Source organism: Ranitomeya imitator, chromosome 2, assembly GCF_032444005.1.
Source record: "Ranitomeya imitator isolate aRanImi1 chromosome 2, aRanImi1.pri, whole genome shotgun sequence".
NCBI classification, from domain to species: domain Eukaryota; kingdom Metazoa; phylum Chordata; class Amphibia; order Anura; family Dendrobatidae; genus Ranitomeya; species Ranitomeya imitator.
In genome coordinates this window covers 638,640,746-638,659,056 of record NC_091283.1, presented here as the reverse complement: position 1 = coordinate 638,659,056, position 18,311 = coordinate 638,640,746, and the positions used below count along the sequence as shown (strand labels likewise).

At 46.7% G+C, this 18,311-nt stretch overlaps 1 protein-coding gene across 1 annotated transcript; it reads right to left on the bottom strand.

Moving 5' to 3' along the window:
- Positions 1 to 1,838: 1,838 nt before the first annotated feature.
- LOC138665348 (gastrula zinc finger protein XlCGF66.1-like) lies at positions 1,839 to 17,660 on the bottom strand. The gene is made up of 5 exons (XM_069752747.1): positions 17,586 to 17,660; positions 9,707 to 9,836; positions 6,855 to 7,040; positions 6,648 to 6,771; positions 1,839 to 6,559 (listed from the first exon to the last, which is right to left on the bottom strand). The coding sequence occupies exons 2-5, from the start codon at positions 9,782 to 9,784 to the stop codon at positions 5,172 to 5,174; spliced, it is 1,776 nt and encodes a 591-aa protein (XP_069608848.1). The 5' UTR covers positions 9,785 to 9,836; positions 17,586 to 17,660; the 3' UTR covers positions 1,839 to 5,171.
- Positions 17,661 to 18,311: the final 651 nt, after the last annotated feature.

The window sequence follows — 18,311 nt, the reverse complement described above, 5'->3', positions numbered from 1 at the left end:
ACAGACAGCTCTCCAGCGACCAACGATCCCGGGCCGCGCTTAGTAACCCGATGTTTACCCTGGTTACCGTTGTAAATGTAAAAAAAACAAACACTACATACTTACATTCCCGGTGTCTGGTCATGTCCCTCGTCTTCAGCTTCCCGCACTGACTGAGCGCCGGCCGTAAAGTACCGCGGTGACGTCACCGCTGTGCTTTACGGCTGGCCGGCGCTCACCAGTCAGTGCGGGAAGCTGAAGGCGAGGGACCTGACCAGACACCGGAATGTAAGTATGTAGTGTTTGCTTTTTTACATTTACAATGGTAACCAGGCTTAACATCGGGTTACTAAGCGTGGCCCTGCGCTTAGTAACCCGATATTTGCCCTGGTTACCAGTTAAGACATCGCTGAATCGGCGTCACACACGCCGATTCAGCGATGTCAGCGGGAGATCCAGCGACAAAATAAAGTGCTGGACTTTCCCCAGCGACCAACGATCTCCCAGCAGGGGCCTGATCGTTGGTCGCTGTCACAGATAACGATTTCGTTAACAATATCGTTGCTACGTCACAAAAAGCAACGATATCGTTAACGATATCGTTATGTGTGACGGTACCTTTACACTTTCATGTAAATCCTGAATGAGGGATAGTTGTTCGGTCTAAAAGTAGGTTACATGCCTCTGTATAAAGAGAGCGAGAAACAGCTGGAGATTCTGCCAAGACATGCATACATTCAAAGGACCAGAGACAGGACAGCAACCATTTTACATCATGGCTCCATCACAAGAGACATGGATCTATCATTCTACAGGAAAAAACCAAGGGGTTTTTGGCCACGGTTGGAATACAGATCTGCTCCATTGACCTCACTGAACCATGGATACGTTTGGAGAAGCCAGGTTATGATCCTCGGATCAACTGGCCTTGTACCTTGTATGGACTCAATGGACTGTCATCTTCGTATGCTTGTCGTTACCTCCTCTCTGTGTGCAGGCCACAGGTGGAGTAACAGACCCTGGAAGATGAAGCCAGGTTGTGATCCTCGGATGAACTGGCCTTGTATGAACTGAAATCTTCCTATGCTTGTTGTTACCTCCTGTCTGTGTGCATGCCAGAGATAGCGACCCTGGGGGATCTGAAGACACAGCTGCTATTATCCCAGCGAGTCAGCGGAAGGGTGAGATTCTGTAATGTGCACCATTTTGGGTACTGTGCTGGGACTGTTCTATGTGTTATCTGCATGTTTTGTAGTTCAATAAAGCATTGTCACACTGTTTTACCTTCATCCTGTGTTGTCTGAGTAGCGTTACACCCACGTTAAAAGGGATAGCGGGCGTTCGGCGGGACGATTCCTGGTCCATGCAGTTCCGGCTAGCGGACTCGGGGCGCCTGCCGACCCCCCATGTCTCCACACTCACCATTAGGCCAACCAGGTCATCTGCGTTTCGAGGGTCGCCCTGGCCAACCCAGGTCTGCACTGACCTAGGAAGGGAGTGGATGAATCTGTCCATCACCACACACTCAACCATCTGGGCAAGAGTGGAAGACTCAGGCTGCACCACCTCTGGACTAACATAGTAACATATTTCAAAAACCTGACCTGCATATCCAAACATAGACTCAGTGTGAACAGGTGCTGAACCTAGAGTCGCCACCTCGTATATAGTTAAGTAAATAAGGCAGCACACTGCAGTGCTAAAACATGCAAACTTGAAAACACGAAATTTGAACTGCATTACTGCACTAGAAATATGAAAAAATGAGAGCTTTTAGCGCATAAAAATGGCCAATTTTATGTGTACCTGGTAGCCTCTTTACGGCATCTCTCAATTGGCCATTACATACAAGTCAAATCAACAAGAATTATCTATTTAATGGTGCAGTCACAAATACAAGGCATAAACCTGCTAGCAAGTATAAGCGAGAAGAAATCTACATCCCATGTGGTCCGTGCCCGACTACAAGGGAGGCAGCTATATCTTTCAGCTAAGGCATATTTTACGCAATTATTGTGAACTGCTCCCTGATGACAGTAATAACCTAATGTAGGATTTAAAGGCAATCGGTCAGCAGGTTTTTGCTACCTCATCTGAGAGTAGCATAATGTAGGCAAAGAGAAGCTGAATCCAACCATGTATTACTTCGATAAATGGGTGCAGCCGTTCTCACACAATCAGAGCTTTTAGATTTAGAATGAAGGCTGCTCCTGCCCACATCAGGCTCTGTATATGCAATGTCTATAGACAGCGAGCTGCTTATCACAGGAGGGGGCGTGGCTGGACTAGTGCAGTCCAGCAATGTCAATCGATAAATCCTTCACAGTTAGTAAACAGCAGTGAGCACTTTGACAAGTGACACATCCCTGACTTCTGTGTTTCAGCCTCTATCCCCTGCTGTCCTCAGATTACATGTGCTGACAGATTCCCTTTAAATACATATATATTTTTCTGGTCACCCATCTCTTGTAATGGTCCAAATTTTATACATTTAAGCATGCATTGTCTTAGTAACTTTTCCTCAAAACTAAGTATTTTTGTAGGTTGGCATTCTGAAGAAACCATAACAATATTTTTTAGCTACAACGATGTAACATACTAGACTGCATTTTTCTGTAGCATATATCAGGAAACCACTGCTCAGCCCCAAACTACAACATACTAATACACCGCACATAAATTCTACAGACAGCTGGAATGAGTTACAATAACTTTATCAGGTATATATAGTTAAATGTGCCAAATACGGTAACTGTTTTTGACTTGCACCGTATTTACTACCTGTTTCAGACACTTTCAGCGCCATGTCCTAATTAAACAGGGGTGTGGATTATCAGAAAAGGGCTATGTCCTAACATGTGACACACTGGGCCACAAATGTGTCACAGTTGAAGAGTGCATTTTTCACACAAACTATGACAAAAAAAAGTGGTGTAATTTTAGACTAGACAGCGTTAAAATACAACAGATTTATCAAACTATAAGAATCACTATGATAAAGCTAGCACATTTTAAGACTGTTTAATCTAAAGCACACCATACCATACACAATATGGCTGTCGGCCGAACCCCACTGATAGACTGTACCAACTAAAGCCCCCCTAAGAATTAGAGAGTATTGATAAATCTGCCTCGATAACCAACTAGTTTATATCATTCATGCTCCATCACTAATTATAGTGCTGAGAAGAGACCTTGATGCTACATAACAGGACAGTGAAGACTAAAGTACGAGACTTTTATACCTGGGATCTCAACTGGATATGGATTGATCAACTTAAAGGGTTTGCACCAAATTTTTACCTTACTATATGCTGAAGGACCAACGGCAGGACCTTCACAAATCCCAAGATTGGAGACCTTCGTCTGAATAGAGCAGGGATCGAGCATGCACACCTACGCTCCATTCATTCTCTATGGGACTGCCTACTACAGAGCTTGGCTACCTGTAGCAGTCCTATAGAATAAGTAAAAGGTGGACACGTTTAAGGTCCGATCCATTCAGATGGTGGACCTGTTTAACCACAGATCCATTCAGCAGTAGGTTAGATCCTATTCTATAGATAGGGGTTGACTTACACACTTTGTACAAGCCTTTTAACTTAAAGGGAATCAGTCACCATATTTGACATATATAAACTATTAATATGGGCACAAATGTTATAGTTTGCTGAGGAGACTGATATCCGATGCCTTGTTACTGAGAAATCATCCATTATCACTTTATATAAATGGCCTCTCCCAGGCTCTGGGGAGGATGTTGTCTGCCAGATAAGCTCTGCCTCCAGAGCTTATGTGACATGAAAGGGGAGTTACCGATGAGACAAGTAACAAACACTGAACAGGAGAAATGAAATGAGTATTCTTGCAAACACATTTTTTATTCTCTCTGTCTGCCTGTGAGCTGGAAGCTGAAAGGAACCTGCAGACGTGTTAGGTATTATCACACACAGCTCTGCAGTGAGATCAGGAAAGCAGAGAGCGGCCATCACACTATTAACTCCCCCTTCATGTAAAACAAGCTCTGGAGGCAGAGTTTTCTTCCAGGCAGGGTACTTCCCAGAGCCTGGAAGAGGTTATTTATATAAACCGATAAAAGATTTCTCAGCAACACCACAGCTGATATGAGGCACACAGGAAGGACCGTTTTCAGCAGTCTAAAACTTGTATGCCCATATTAATAGTTCAGATAGGTCAAATGGGGCGACAGATTCCCCTTTAAAACATGGGTTTTTGTTTTCAAGTATAGGTAATATGAAAAACAGGTGAAATATAAAGTACAGTATGGTTGGTATAAACATGGGGCACATTCAAAAAATTATTTCATCAGTGACCTTCACACTAAAGAGAACCTGTCAGCACGATTTTGCATATTTAAGAAAAGGCATAGATCTAATTGCGCTTAAATAGATATATTTAGTGGAGAAATCCGCTCTGTGCGTGTTCTTTAATCAGCATTTGAAGTTTTGCTGTAAGAAGCTTTAGGTGCAAACAGGCGGGACTGTGGGTAGGGTCTTCAGTTCCTGAGTCAACCCCTCAGTCTACCTCTAGTGTCTGTATGGTAGGTCACTGCTTTGGGAGTGACTGGCCTCCTGTTTGAAAGTTTGTGCCATCATTGCCGCAGGAGGCCCTTTCGTAGACTGACCTCCCGATTATCTTCGGTAAAATGGCGCCAGTGGTGGCACATGCATAGACTGAGATCTCAGTTGAAAAACATCCTTTTTAGAGATTTAATCGAGCCGAGATTTCAATTTGCGCATGCTCCGCCACTTTACTACAGGTTTTCTGCGCATGTGCCGCCACAGCGCCATTTTATTGAAGACCGTCAGGAGATCAATGTGTACAAGCACCACCTGTGGCGAGCAAAGTGCCAGCGCAAACTTTTAAACAGAAAGCAGGTCGCTCACAAAGCAGTGACCTGTCATCTGGACACCAGAGGCAGCCGGAGCAAGAGCCAAATACCCTACTCACAATCCTGCTGCTATGTACCTAAAACATATTACACCAAAACTTCAAAGAACCACCACAGAGAGGATTTATTCACTAAAGGGATCTTTTTAATCTGTATAACAGAATTGTGTCCAACATACAACATCATGCTGACAGGTTCTCTTTAACATCAAGTCACATAAGTCAAGGTAGTATCAGTTTGAAGCGGATGAAAATCCCAAGCGACCCCCCCCCCCCCCACATCATTTAGACAGTTCTACTTTTGTATGACATAACATGTGTTTGTCGTGAACGTATTTGGTAATAAAATGTTTTCCACACACATGGCATCCATAGGGTTTCTCTAAAGTGTGCTTCCTTTTGTGTATTTCCAGCTCTGTCTTACTGAAAAAACATTTGCCACAATTGAAGCAGTGCACAGGTGAGGAATGAGTTTTCTCGTGTTTTGCTAGAGATGATTCACTGTAGAAACATCCCCCACACACTTTGCATACACACAACTTCAAGTCTGTGTGAAAGACCTGGTGTTTGACAAGGAACGAGAGCTCCGTGAAGCTTTTCCCACATAAGGAACATACAAAGAGTTTATCTACGGAGTGAATGACTTGATGTTTAGCAAGGTCCAAGTTACTGTAGAAGGCTTTTTGGCAACTCGGACAGTGGTACAAGATCTCCATTGCGTTGTCACTTTGACGGACTGAGTAGACAGAAGAATTGCTTTTCTCATCATCCACATCCATTTGAAGAGGCTCTGAACCAGCTGAAGACACAATGGTATTTTCGGGCCTTTTTTCAATAGAAGATGCTGGGTTAATTTGCTTAACAAGTGTAGATGCAGATAGTCGTATAGGATAACTCAGTGTTTTCAGGTTTAGATCTTTACAGGATACCGATGCTTTGTTAGAGGAGGATGGTTTCTCCATAGTACTATCAAGAGATGAATATTGTTTTTTGTGGTCAGTATTTGCCTGCTTTCCTCTCTCACGTGAGACAGCATTCATAATAATATGAGTAAATGGATATTGAGAGGGATCTGCCGGTGCCAACACATTGGGTTGTAGGAGGCTTTGCCCACTATGTGAGGGCTGTTCCTCCGCGGTATGAGGAGAAGGATGATGTGGTGTATGATCGTTGGATGTATACATATTGGGTGCTGTTTCACCATAAGGAGACTGTTGCTCCACAATATGCAGATAAGAATGATGTTGTACGTGATCTGTAGGTGTATATGTATTGATCTGTGGCTCACCATACGAGGATGGCTCTTCCACAGTAGGATGTGGTGTATGGTCCATTGGTGTCGGGTTTGCCAGGTGATCATCATATGAGACTGGTTCCTCCTTAATATGAGCTGAGTGAAACTGTACACGTGAGTGAGGAGTTGGGAGATTTCCTCCATCATACGAGTCATCACAGTTTTCCTCCTTAATGCGCATACCGGAATAATTTCTATGATCTACATTACTGATGGTTCCATCTTCACATGCAGATATGTTTTCTGTAAAATTTGCACTGGATACATTTTGCATTACTCCATGGCGATGTATATTTCGGTTTTCCGTCATGTCATGTTCATTTAAAAGTCCTGATGATCCATTATGGAGAAGACTATTTTTACAAATGGGGTCATCTAGAGGACAAAAACAGAAGAAAATAAGAATTATCAGCTTTGGTATCTACAGGATCTAGTTTTGAAGTACAAAATATTCTTCTCTTACCCAGTAATTCAATATTTTGAGGTTTCTTAATTGAGACATCTTTGTACAGATCCTGGTGTTCTTCTATATAGTCCCACTCCTCCATGGAGAAATGGACGGTGACATCATCGCATCTGATAGGAACCTGACACAATGATACAGTCATCATCCAGACACATCATCCCTTGTGTTAGTGTATAATGCCCCAGTATTCCCAGCAGCGCTCACCTCTGCAGTCAGCAGCTCAGTGATCTTGTTGGTGAGATCTAGAATCTTCTGCTCAGTTTCCTTACAAGAAGTCACAGATCGCGATGGAGTCGGTAATGCATTTGCCATAGTTCTAGAAATCCCTTCTACGACCAAAAGTCTGTTGTGTGTGGTTTGTCTACCGGGCTTCTTGACAACGATATAATCCTGTAGAGAAAGAGAGACCTCTGTAAAAACAAGATCCTGGAATCATTCCTGATTATACTTTTCTGTATCCTCTAAAATATATACCAAGATTTCCCTTACTCGGCACAATCACAGAGGATATAAAAAGTCTACACATCCCTATTAAAAAGCCAGGTTTTTGTCATGCACTAAAATCATACCAAAAAGGATCATTTAAGGACTTTTACCACCACACTTTCATGTCGCCCATAATTTTTACAATTCAATTGAAAAAATAAAGTGACGTTTGTTCAAGTGGAAAAATAAAAATAAAGTACTATAATAATGTTGTTGCATAAATATTCACTCCCTGAGTACTGGAACACTGCTGAGACAGATGTCTCGGAGCTTCGGTCCGCATGGCGGTACATAGGTGAGCACGCATTCTCTCAGCAGAGCGGCCTTTCTTCCCTATGGTTCATGTTCTGCTGTAAAGCCATCAGGCCGAGTGAGAAAATTAATTACGCAGCTTGATCACGATGCATCTCCTCAGCCTGACTCGTCTTATTACACAGCAGTTGCTTGAGACAGCGTTTCTTTAGACTACAAGCAGGGCCTTATTTGCCACTTGGCACTGGAGAGCTAGTGCCAAAGGCTGCAGGTAGCAGTGAGAAGGGCCAGAATATATACTGTATATATTCTACTTAACATTCTCCACTGCACTGCAGGTTTTCACTACGTAATCTGATAGCAGTAGGATGTAGGGACACATACCCTGAATCCAGCGATGTATCACTTACTTTACTGAGTGCAGCATCTATGATAGAATCACCATTTTATCGGCTGCAGGTCTACCAGTTCTATAACGTTGAGCACTGTGTAACCCGCACCAATATTACTGATTGGCAGCTTCCTGTGTACAATGCGCATAGGCAGAAAGCTTATTCGATGTGGGGTTTGACTAGGAGGCAAGAGGCCAGTTGTCTAGTAGTGATAATCTCATGCTGATAAAACACTGATTGTATGGAAACACCAAAATCAAGCCAAGTAAGTGACACATCTCTAATCAGGGTCTCTGCTCCTACACCATGGTCCTCTCAGATTACATAGAAAAACCTAAAGACAGATTCCCATTGTGGTTCATGCGCTTTGAAAAATCTGTCTAATTTTAAGCCCAACTATAAGTTTACACCACTCTCCATTTGGCTTACTTTGTGCTAGAATTTTGGAGCATTGAGCTGACTTTAGGCCATACTCCTTTTTCTGGTAAGCCACGCATCTTTTCAGCAATGGTCAAGGCGTAGATAAGGGTGTAAAATACCCAATTAATATAGTGCCGGTCTTGAGAGACAGTGTTTTGGCACGCTTGATAAATCCTGCCCTATGTATTTAGGCATATCCATGCCCCAAATGAAAATCACATATTTCAAAGCACTGTAAAAGGCAATCAGGTAATCGCTGGTTTCGTTTTCCAAGGAGGGGCTATAAGTACGATATAACATATTGATGAATAACGTTTTTTCCGACCAGATGATTTTCCGTTTTCGTTTGTTTCTCCTCTTCTTCCAAGAGTTATAACTATTTTATTTTTCCATCCACACAGCCATATAAGGGCTTGATTTTTTTTTTGCCCGGCACGTTGTAGTTTTGAATGGCACTCATTTTCCAGGTCAACGTACTGGAAAAAAAACTGACTCTTGGCTGTCATGACAACCCATCAGCACCTTGTTATCGCTTCATAGGGGGCCAATGAAGCAAACAAAAATGAATTCCGCAGTCAGATTGATAACGGTATTTAATAGTTTACCAGCCGCGGGCAGAGCGAAGCTTCACTTACAGCTGTGAGAGGCAGATGATGGATGGATAACAGCCATCATCTGCCAGCAAGTTTGAGCCCGATTCTAAGAAGGGACCCAACATATGATGTAAATGTAGATCATATATCGGGAAGGGGTTAAGATTAATTTGTTAATCTTAGCGGTTAAGGTTAATTAATTTGTTAATTAATTTGTTTTTCGAGTATTGAAAAATACAACTTCTGGCAATAAAAAAACAAGGCTGCATACAGCTACAGCTATGAAAAATTAAAAAAGTGATGTCTCTGGCAATGATGTAAAAAAAAAAATCTGCATCGCTCACCCATTTTTCAAAAGCCACCGAGATAACAGGTAGTCACGTGCTGATATAAAGGGAAGGGCTCATGGCTATTGCTCCCCCTGACATCATCCTTACATGTAGGACAGATGTCTTTCCACTGCTGCTCCGGTTTTTGTCGACACGTCTGTATCAGTGGTGTCACGACTACATCGCGTGACCACTGCAGCCAATCTCAAACTCAACATTTGCAGCTCTGCAGATCCCAGTGATTGGCTGCGGTGACCATGGGTGGTAGTTGTGACTTCTGAGGAACAATTGTTTTTAATTTTGCAGTTCTCCACTAAAACATAGTGGAAAATTGCCCGGGAAATATTTCCTTCTTCCATAACACCTATCACTGGTAAAAATTCTCTGGTCTGTCACAGTGCTGATTTAGAGAAGACAGAAGTGGTTATAAACAGAGTCTGTCTTTTCATAAGGTCTCTGACAGACGCGCGCCCAGAGTTGATCCTGATATGCCGGGATTAAAGTCTATGACCAGTGCACATAGATTGTGCCCAGTTATGAAGGGAATAGTGAGGTCATGTGACATATTTCCCAGTATCCCTCACCTCTCCAGTCAGTAGGTAAAGCATCTCCATGATGTGGTATAATATTTGTTCTGTTGTTGCACTTTTGTCCATTCCCATCCTTAGCCCTCGGAGTGACCGTGCAGAATAGGGTCTTTGATGACTGGTTATCCTGAAAATGCAAAATAATAAATTACTAAGATGAAAGATTATTAGAGTTCAAGGGGTTGTTATATATATATATATATATAGCGATCCAAAAGTAATGATAATCGGTTATTTCCATTGCACACAGAAATTAAAATAAAATGTTTTCTTCTCTCTTAGGTACCCACTAGTCCAGGAAAAAAAAAAATCACTTAAATAGACCACGATTCCCGGGAGCTGCATTCATTTGAATATGAACTGCCGAGGAGTGAACATCAAAATGGAAAAAAACGAGCTCAGAGCTGTCATCAAATACCTCTGCTTGAAAAAAAATGACTACCAAAGACATACACAGCGACTTGGTGGAAACATTGGGGGACTCTTCTCCTCCATATTCCACAGTTGCAAGCTGGGCCAAGGAATTTAAGCTGGGAAGAACATCGACGGAAGATGAACATCGTGAAGGACGCCCATCCACGTCCCTCAATGAAGAAAACGTGAAAAAAGTTGAAGAAGTTGTATTGGCAGATCGAAGAGTGACTATCAGGCATGTAGCTGAGGTCACAGGGATCTCATACGGCAGTATTCAAAGAATCCTTGCAAAAGAATTGCATATGAGAAATGTCTCCGCGCGTTGGGTGCCAAAAATGTTAACTGACGAACAAAAGAAGAAACGAGTTGACATTTCAATAGCAAATCTCGAAAAGTTCCAAGCAGACAAGGAAAATTTTTTGTCACGTTTTTTGACCATGGACAAGACCTGGATCCACCACTTTGATCCCGAAACTAAATAACAATCGATGACGTGGAAACGAGCCGACGAACCGACGCCGAAGAAATTCAAAGTGTCAAGCTCAGCAGGGAAGGTTATGGCGTCCGTTTTTTAGGACGCTGAAGGAATTATTATGGTGGACTATTTGGAGAAGGGAGCCACTATTACGGGCTCCTACTACGCAGAACAAATAAGAAGATTGTGGGAGGCTATCAAGGAGAAAAGGCGCGGCAAACTGCGGGCTGGAGTGTTGTTTCACCAAGATAACACGCCGCCTCACAAAGCTGCAGTTGCCATGGCTACCATTCAAGAAGCGGGCTTTGAACTGGTGGAACACCCCCCCTATTGGCCAGATCTAGCCCCCAGTGACTTCTTTCTCTTTCCTCGGCTCAAGGAACACCTCCGGGGCAAGAAATTTGATGACAATAGCGACGTGATAACCGCTGTTGGGGATTTTTTTGAGGGTCAAGATCAAGAATTTTTTCTAAGGGAATTCTAAGTTTAGAAAAGAGATGGACTAAATGTATAAACTTGTTAGGAGACTATGTAAAAAAATTTTAAAAAAATTTGACTATATTCATTGTGTTTAGTATTGATTATCATTACTTTTGGATCACCCCTCGTGTATATATATATATATATATATATATATATATATATATATAATCTATTTTTTCTTTTTCTTAAAAATATTAAACGGAGGAATACTCGGCTTCCAGAGCCCCCGAGGATCTAGAACCAGGGGCACTAGGTTGCAGGTCTGGAGCTTTAAAAGGGACACTGTCACCTGAATTTGGAGGGAACAATCTTCAGCCATGGAGGCGGGGTTTTTGGGTGTTTGATTCACCCTTTCCTTACCCGCTGGCTGCATGCTGGCTGCAATATTGGATTGAAGTTCATTCTCTGTCCTCCGTAGTACATGCCTGCACAAGGCAATATTGGCTTGCGCAGGCGTGTACTATGAAGGACAGAGAATGAACTTCAATCCAATATTGCAGCCAGCATGCAGCCAGCGGGTAAGGAAAGGGTGAATCAAACACCCAAAAACCCCGCCTCCATGGCTGAAGATTGTTCCCTCCAAATTCAGGTGACAGTGTCCCTTTAAGCTGCCTCTGGAAGAAGTGTCTACCCCGCCTGGGAGTTACAGCAGATGAGAAGAGCACATTATCCAATGTTTCTCTGACAACACACTCTTGTAGTCAATTGACCGCTGCAGCCAACTACAGGTTGCAGCGGTGCTACGATTTCCGACTTATGATAGGGTCTAATGTGTCATCTGGTTCCAGTATTTTTGATAATAAAACCCATGGTGGGTTCCCCAGTTAACAATTAGGTGATCATTACATAAAATACACACAAAAACTAATACAAGGAAATATACCTCCTTGACCAAACAATTTCCAAAAGTCTTAACCCAGATGTAATTCCCTTTAAAATAAATCTTTAAGAAAAGCGGACACAAATAAAAACTCTTTTAGGATTCTCCTATCTGTATATGATGGAGAAGATGCGTCTAAAGGGGTTGTCTCCTTTCAGACAATCTTTGTCCCCAGCTTCGGTTATAAAGGAACACAGGACTTGATTCACCCTCCCTGGGTCCAGCATTGAGCCTCCATCGCTGCTCCTGGGGTCTAGTATTGGCTACGGTGCACATGTCCACAGCGCTGCAGCTAATCAGTGAGTGAGCTGCATACATGGGCAGAGCTGCTGAGCTCATGACTGGCTGCCTCACTGTCGTTGTGATGTCAGCGCAGCAGCCAATCAGTGAGTGATCTGCGTACACGGGCAGAGCTGCTGAGCAATGACTGGCTGCCTCACTGTCGTTGTGGTGTCAGCGCTGCAGCCAATCAGTGAGTGAGCTGCGTACACTGGCAGAGCTGCTGAGCAATGACTGGCTGCCTCACTGTCGTTGTGATGTCAGCGCTGCAGCCAATCAGTGAGTGATCTGCATACATGGGCAGAGCTGCTGAGCTCATGACTGGCTGCCTCACTGTCGTTGTGATGTCAGCGCTGCAGCTAATCAGTGAGTGAGCTGCATACATGGGCAGAGCTGCTGAGCTCATGACTGGCTGCCTCACTGTCGTTGTGATGTCAGCGCTGCAGCCAATCAGTGAGTGATCTGCGTACACGGGCAGAGCTGCTGAGCAATGACTGGCTGCCTCACTGTCGTTGTGATGTCAGCGCTGCAGCCAATCAGTGAGTGAGCTGCGTACACTGGCAGAGCTGCTGAGCAATGACTAGCTGCCTCACTGTCGTTGTGATGTCAGCGCTGCAGCCAATCAGTGAGTGATCTGCGTACACGGGCAGAGCTGCTGAGCAATGACTGGCTGCCTCACTGTCGTTGTGATGTCAGCGCTGCAGCCAATCAGTGAGTGATCTGCGTACACGGGCAGAGCTGCTGAGCAATGACTGGCTGCCTCACTGTCGTTGTGATGTCAGCGCTGCAGCCAATCAGTGAGTGATCTGCGTACACGGGCAGAGCTGCTGAGCAATGACTGGCTGCCTCACTGTCGTTGTGATGTCAGCGCTGCAGCCAATCAGTGAGTGATCTGCGTACACGGGCAGAGCTGCTGAGCAATGACTGGCTGCCTCACTGTCGTTGTGATGTCAGCGCTGCAGCCAATCAGTGAGTGATCTGCATACACTGGCAGAGCTGCTGAGCTCATGACTGGCTGCCTCACTGTCGTTGTGATGTCAGCGCTGCAGCCAATCAGTGAGTGATCTGCGTACACGGGCAGAGCTGCTGAGCTCATGACTGACTGCCTCACTGTCGTTGTGATGTCAGCGCTGCAGCCAATCAGTGAGTGATCTGCGTACACTGGCAGAGCTGCTGAGCAATGACTGGCTGCCTCACTGTCGTTGTGATGTCAGCGCTGCAGCCAATCAGTGAGTGAGCTGCGTACACGGGCAGAGCTGCTGAGCTCATGACTGGCTGCCTCACTGTCGTTATGATGTCAGCGCTGCAGCCAATCAGTGAGTGATCTGCGTACACGGGCAGAGCTGCTGAGCTCATGACTGGCTGCCTCACTGTCATTGCGATGTCAGCGCTGCAGCCAATCAGTGATTGATCTGCGTACACAGGCAGAGCTGCTGAGCTCATGACTGGCTGCCTCACTGTCATTGTGATGTCAGCGCTGCAGCTAATCAGTGAGTGAGCTGCATACACTGGCAGAGCTGCTGAGCTCTTACTGGCTGCCTCACTGTCGTTGTGATGTCAGCGCTGCAGCCAATAAGTGAGTGATCTGCGTACACGGGCAGAGCTGCTGAGCAATGACTGGCTGCCTCACTGTCGTTGTGGTGTCAGAGCTGCAGCCAATCAGTGAGTGATCTGCGTACACGGGCAGAGCTGCTGAGCAATGACTGGCTGCCTCACTGTCGTTGTGATGTCAGCGCTGCAGCCAATCAGTGAGTGATCTGCATACACGGGCAGAGCTGCTGAGCTCATGACTGGCTGCCTCACTGTCGTTGTGATGTCAGCGCTGCAGCCAATCAGTGAGTGATCTGCGTACACTGGCAGAGCTGCAGAGCAATGACTGGCTGCCTCACTGTCGTTGTGATGTCAGCGCTGCAGCCAATCAGTGAGTGAGCTGCGTACACGGGCAGAGCTGCTGAGCTCATGACTGGCTGCCTCACTGTCGTTGTGATGTCAGCGCTGCAGCCAATCAGTGAGTGATCTGCGTACACTGGCAGAGCTGCTGAGCAATGACTGGCTGCCTCACTGTCGTTGTGATGTCAGCGCTGCAGCCAATCAGTGAGTGAGCTGCGTACACGGGCAGAGCTGCTGAGCTCATGACTGGCTGCCTCACTGTCGTTGTGATGTCAGCGCTGCAGCCAATCAGTGAGTGATCTGCGTACACGGGCAGAGCTGCTGAGCTCATGACTGGCTGCCTCACTGTCATTGTGATGTCAGCGCTGCAGCTAATCAGTGAGTGAGCTGCATACACTGGCAGAGCTGCTGAGCTCTTACTGGCTGCCTCACTGTCGTTGTGATGTCAGCGCTGCAGCCAATAAGTGAGTGATCTGCGTACACGGGCAGAGCTGCTGAGCAATGACTGGCTGCCTCACTGTCGTTGTGGTGTCAGAGCTGCAGCCAATCAGTGAGTGATCTGCGTACACGGGCAGAGCTGCTGAGCAATGACTGGCTGCCTCACTGTCGTTGTGATGTCAGCGCTGCAGCCAATCAGTGAGTGATCTGCATACACGGGCAGAGCTGCTGAGCTCATGACTGGCTGCCTCACTGTCGTTGTGATGTCAGCGCTGCAGCCAATCAGTGAGTGATCTGCGTACACTGGCAGAGCTGCAGAGCAATGACTGGCTGCCTCACTGTCGTTGTGATGTCAGCGCTGCAGCCAATCAGTGAGTGAGCTGCGTACACGGGCAGAGCTGCTGAGCTCATGACTGGCTGCCTCACTGTCGTTGTGATGTCAGCGCTGCAGCCAATCAGTGAGTGATCTGCGTACACTGGCAGAGCTGCTGAGCAATGACTGGCTGCCTCACTGTCGTTGTGATGTCAGCGCTGCAGCCAATCAGTGAGTGAGCTGCGTACACGGGCAGAGCTGCTGAGCTCATGACTGGCTGCCTCACTGTCGTTGTGATGTCAGCGCTGCAGCCAATCAGTGAGTGATCTGCGTACACGGGCAGAGCTGCTGAGCTCATGACTGGCTGCCTCACTGTCATTGCGATGTCAGCGCTGCAGCCAATCAGTGATTGATCTGCGTACACGGGCAGAGCTGCTGAGCTCATGACTGGCTGCCTCACTGTCGTTGTGATGTCAGCGCTGCAGCTAATCAGTGAGTGAGCTGCATACACTGGCAGAGCTGCTGAGCTCTTACTGGCTGCCTCACTGTCGTTGTGATGTCAGCGCTGCAGCCAATAAGTGAGTGATCTGCGTACACGGGCAGAGCTGCTGAGCAATGACTGGCTGCCTCACTGTCGTTGTGATGTCAGCGCTGCAGCCAATCAGTGAGTGATCTGCGTACACGGGCAGGGCTGCTGAGCAATGACTGGCTGCCTCACTGTCGTTGTGATGTCAGCGCTGTAGCCAATCAGTGAGTGATCTGCATACACGGGCAGAGCTGCTGAGCTCATGACTGGCTGCCTCACTGTCGTTGTGATGTCAGCGCTGCAGCCAATCAGTGAGTGATCTGCGTACACTGGCAGAGCTGCAGAGCAATGACTGGCTGCCTCACTGTCGTTGTGATGTCAGCGCTGCAGCCAATCAGTGAGTGAGCTGCGTACACGGGCAGAGCTGCTGAGCTCATGACTGGCTGCCTCACTGTCGTTGTGATGTCAGCGCTGCAGCCAATCAGTGAGTGATCTGCATACACGGGCAGAGCTGCTGAGCTCATGACTGGCAGCCTCACTGTCGTTGTGATGTCAGCGCTGCAGCCAATCAGTGAGGATCTGCGTACACGGGCAGAGCTGCTGAGCAATGACTGGCTGCCTCACTGTCGTTGTGATGTCAGCGCTGCAGCCAATCAGTGAGTGATCTGCGTACACGGGCAGAGCTGCTGAGCAATGACTGGCTGCCTCACTGTCGTTGTGATGTCAGCGCTGCAGCCAATCAGTGAGTGATCTGCATACACTGGCAGAGCTGCTGAGCTCATGACTGGCTGCCTCACTGTCGTTGTGATGTCAGCGCTGCAGCCAATCAGTGAGTGATCTGCATACACGGGCAGAGCTGCTGAGCTCATGACTGGCTGCCTCACTGTCATTGTGATGTCAGCGCTGCAGCCAATCAGTGAGTGATCTGCGTACACTGGCAGAGCTGCTGAGCAATGACTGGCTGCCTCACTGTCGTTGTGATGTCAGCGCTGCAGCCAATCAGTGAGTGAGCTGCGTACACGGGCAGAGCTGCTGAGCTCATGACTGGCTGCCTCACTGTCGTTGTGATGTCAGCGCTGCAGCCAATCAGTGATTGATCTGCGTATACGGGCAGAGCTGCTGAGCTCATGACTGGCTGCCTCACTGTCGTTGCGATGTCAGTGCTGCAGCCAATCAGTGATTGATCTGCATACACGGGCAGAGCTGCTGAGCTCATGACTGGCAACCTCACTGTCGTTGCGATGTCAGCGCTGCAGCCAATCAGTGAGTGATCTGCGTACACGGGAAGAGCTGCTGAGCTCATGACTGGCAGCCTCACTGTTGTTACGATGTCAGTGCTGCAGCCAATCAGTGAGTGATCTGCGTACACGGGCAGAGCTGCTGAGCTCATGACTGGCTGCCTCACTGTCGTTGCGATGTCAGCGCTGCAGCCAATCAGTGAGTGATCTGCGTACACGGGCAGAGCTGCTGAGCTCATGACTGGCTGCCTCACTGTCGTTGCGATGTCAGCGCTGCAGCCAATCAGTGAGTGATCTGCGTACACGGGCAGAGCTGCTGAGCTCATGACTGGCTGCCTCACTGTCGTTGCGATGTCAGCGCTGCAGCCAATCAGTGAGTGATCTGCGTACACGGGCAGAGCTGCTGAGCTCATGACTGGCTGCCTCACTGTTGTTACGATGTCAGTGCTGCAGCCAATCAGTGAGTGATCTGCGTACACGGGCAGAGCTGCTGAGCAATGACTGGCTGCCTCACTGTCGTTGTGATGTCAGCGCTGCAGCCAATATCAGACGCCGGAAGCAGCGGTGGACCTGGGAAGGAGAAGTAGAGAAAGATGTTATTTTATAACTACAGCCGGGGACAAAGACTTTCTGAAAGGGGACACCATCCTCTCAAAACAATAAATGCAGAAAAATAAGAATAGCCATAAAAATGCTGAAAAAAGATAACATAATGGGAAGTAATAAAGAGGTTGCAAGACCACGATGCACCATGCAGCTGAGGCTGCAGTCACACTGGTGATGGAGGGGCGTGCAATGACGTAACACCAGTGTAACGATACAGGAAGTGAGAGAGAACTGTGTATAGACCTGTGACCAGCCTGCTAACGACAGAAGAGCGGAGGGATCACGACATACACGATAGTGACACAAATCGCCTCAGCTTTCTCCTGGCTCTTACCTTTCGAAGGGTCAGCAGTGTATAAAAGGACCTCTGCTGACGTCACGACCATGTGACCAGACTCCTGTATGGGAGGAGCTATAGAAACTGCAGGAAGTGAAGTCAGTGTGTTTTGTCAGGGCGGCAGGGAGCTGAGGGCAGTGACTGGAGTGGAGACAGACACCCCTCCCCTTTGTTTCTGTACTCACTGTACACAGTGCAAAGCTGAGGTGAAAGGAATGGAGGAGCTCAGAGACACTACATTCTGGTCCCCTCACTACAGACTGAGGAGAAATATTATTACTTTCTCCCACTTCAGGATATAAGGAGTAACATACATTCACGTGCACACACTATACATAGGTGTATAGTGGGGTCCATCTACTATATAATTGTCTAAGGGTCACTTCCGTCTGTCTGTCACGGATATTCATTGGTCGCGGCCTCTGTCTGTCAAGGAAATCCAAGTCGCTGATTGGTGGCGGAAAAAAAGCCACGACCAATCAGCGATGGGCACAGTCTGGAAGAAAATGGCCGCTCCTTACTCCCCGCAATCACTACCCGCATACTCCCCTCCAGCCACCGCTGACACAGGGTTAATGCCGGCGGTAACGGACCGCGTTATGCCGGTTACTGCCGCTATTAACCCTGTGTGTCCTCAACTTTTTACTATTGATGCTGCCTATGCTGCATCAATAGTAAAAAATCTAATGTTAAAAATAATAATTAAAAAAAAACCTGCTACAC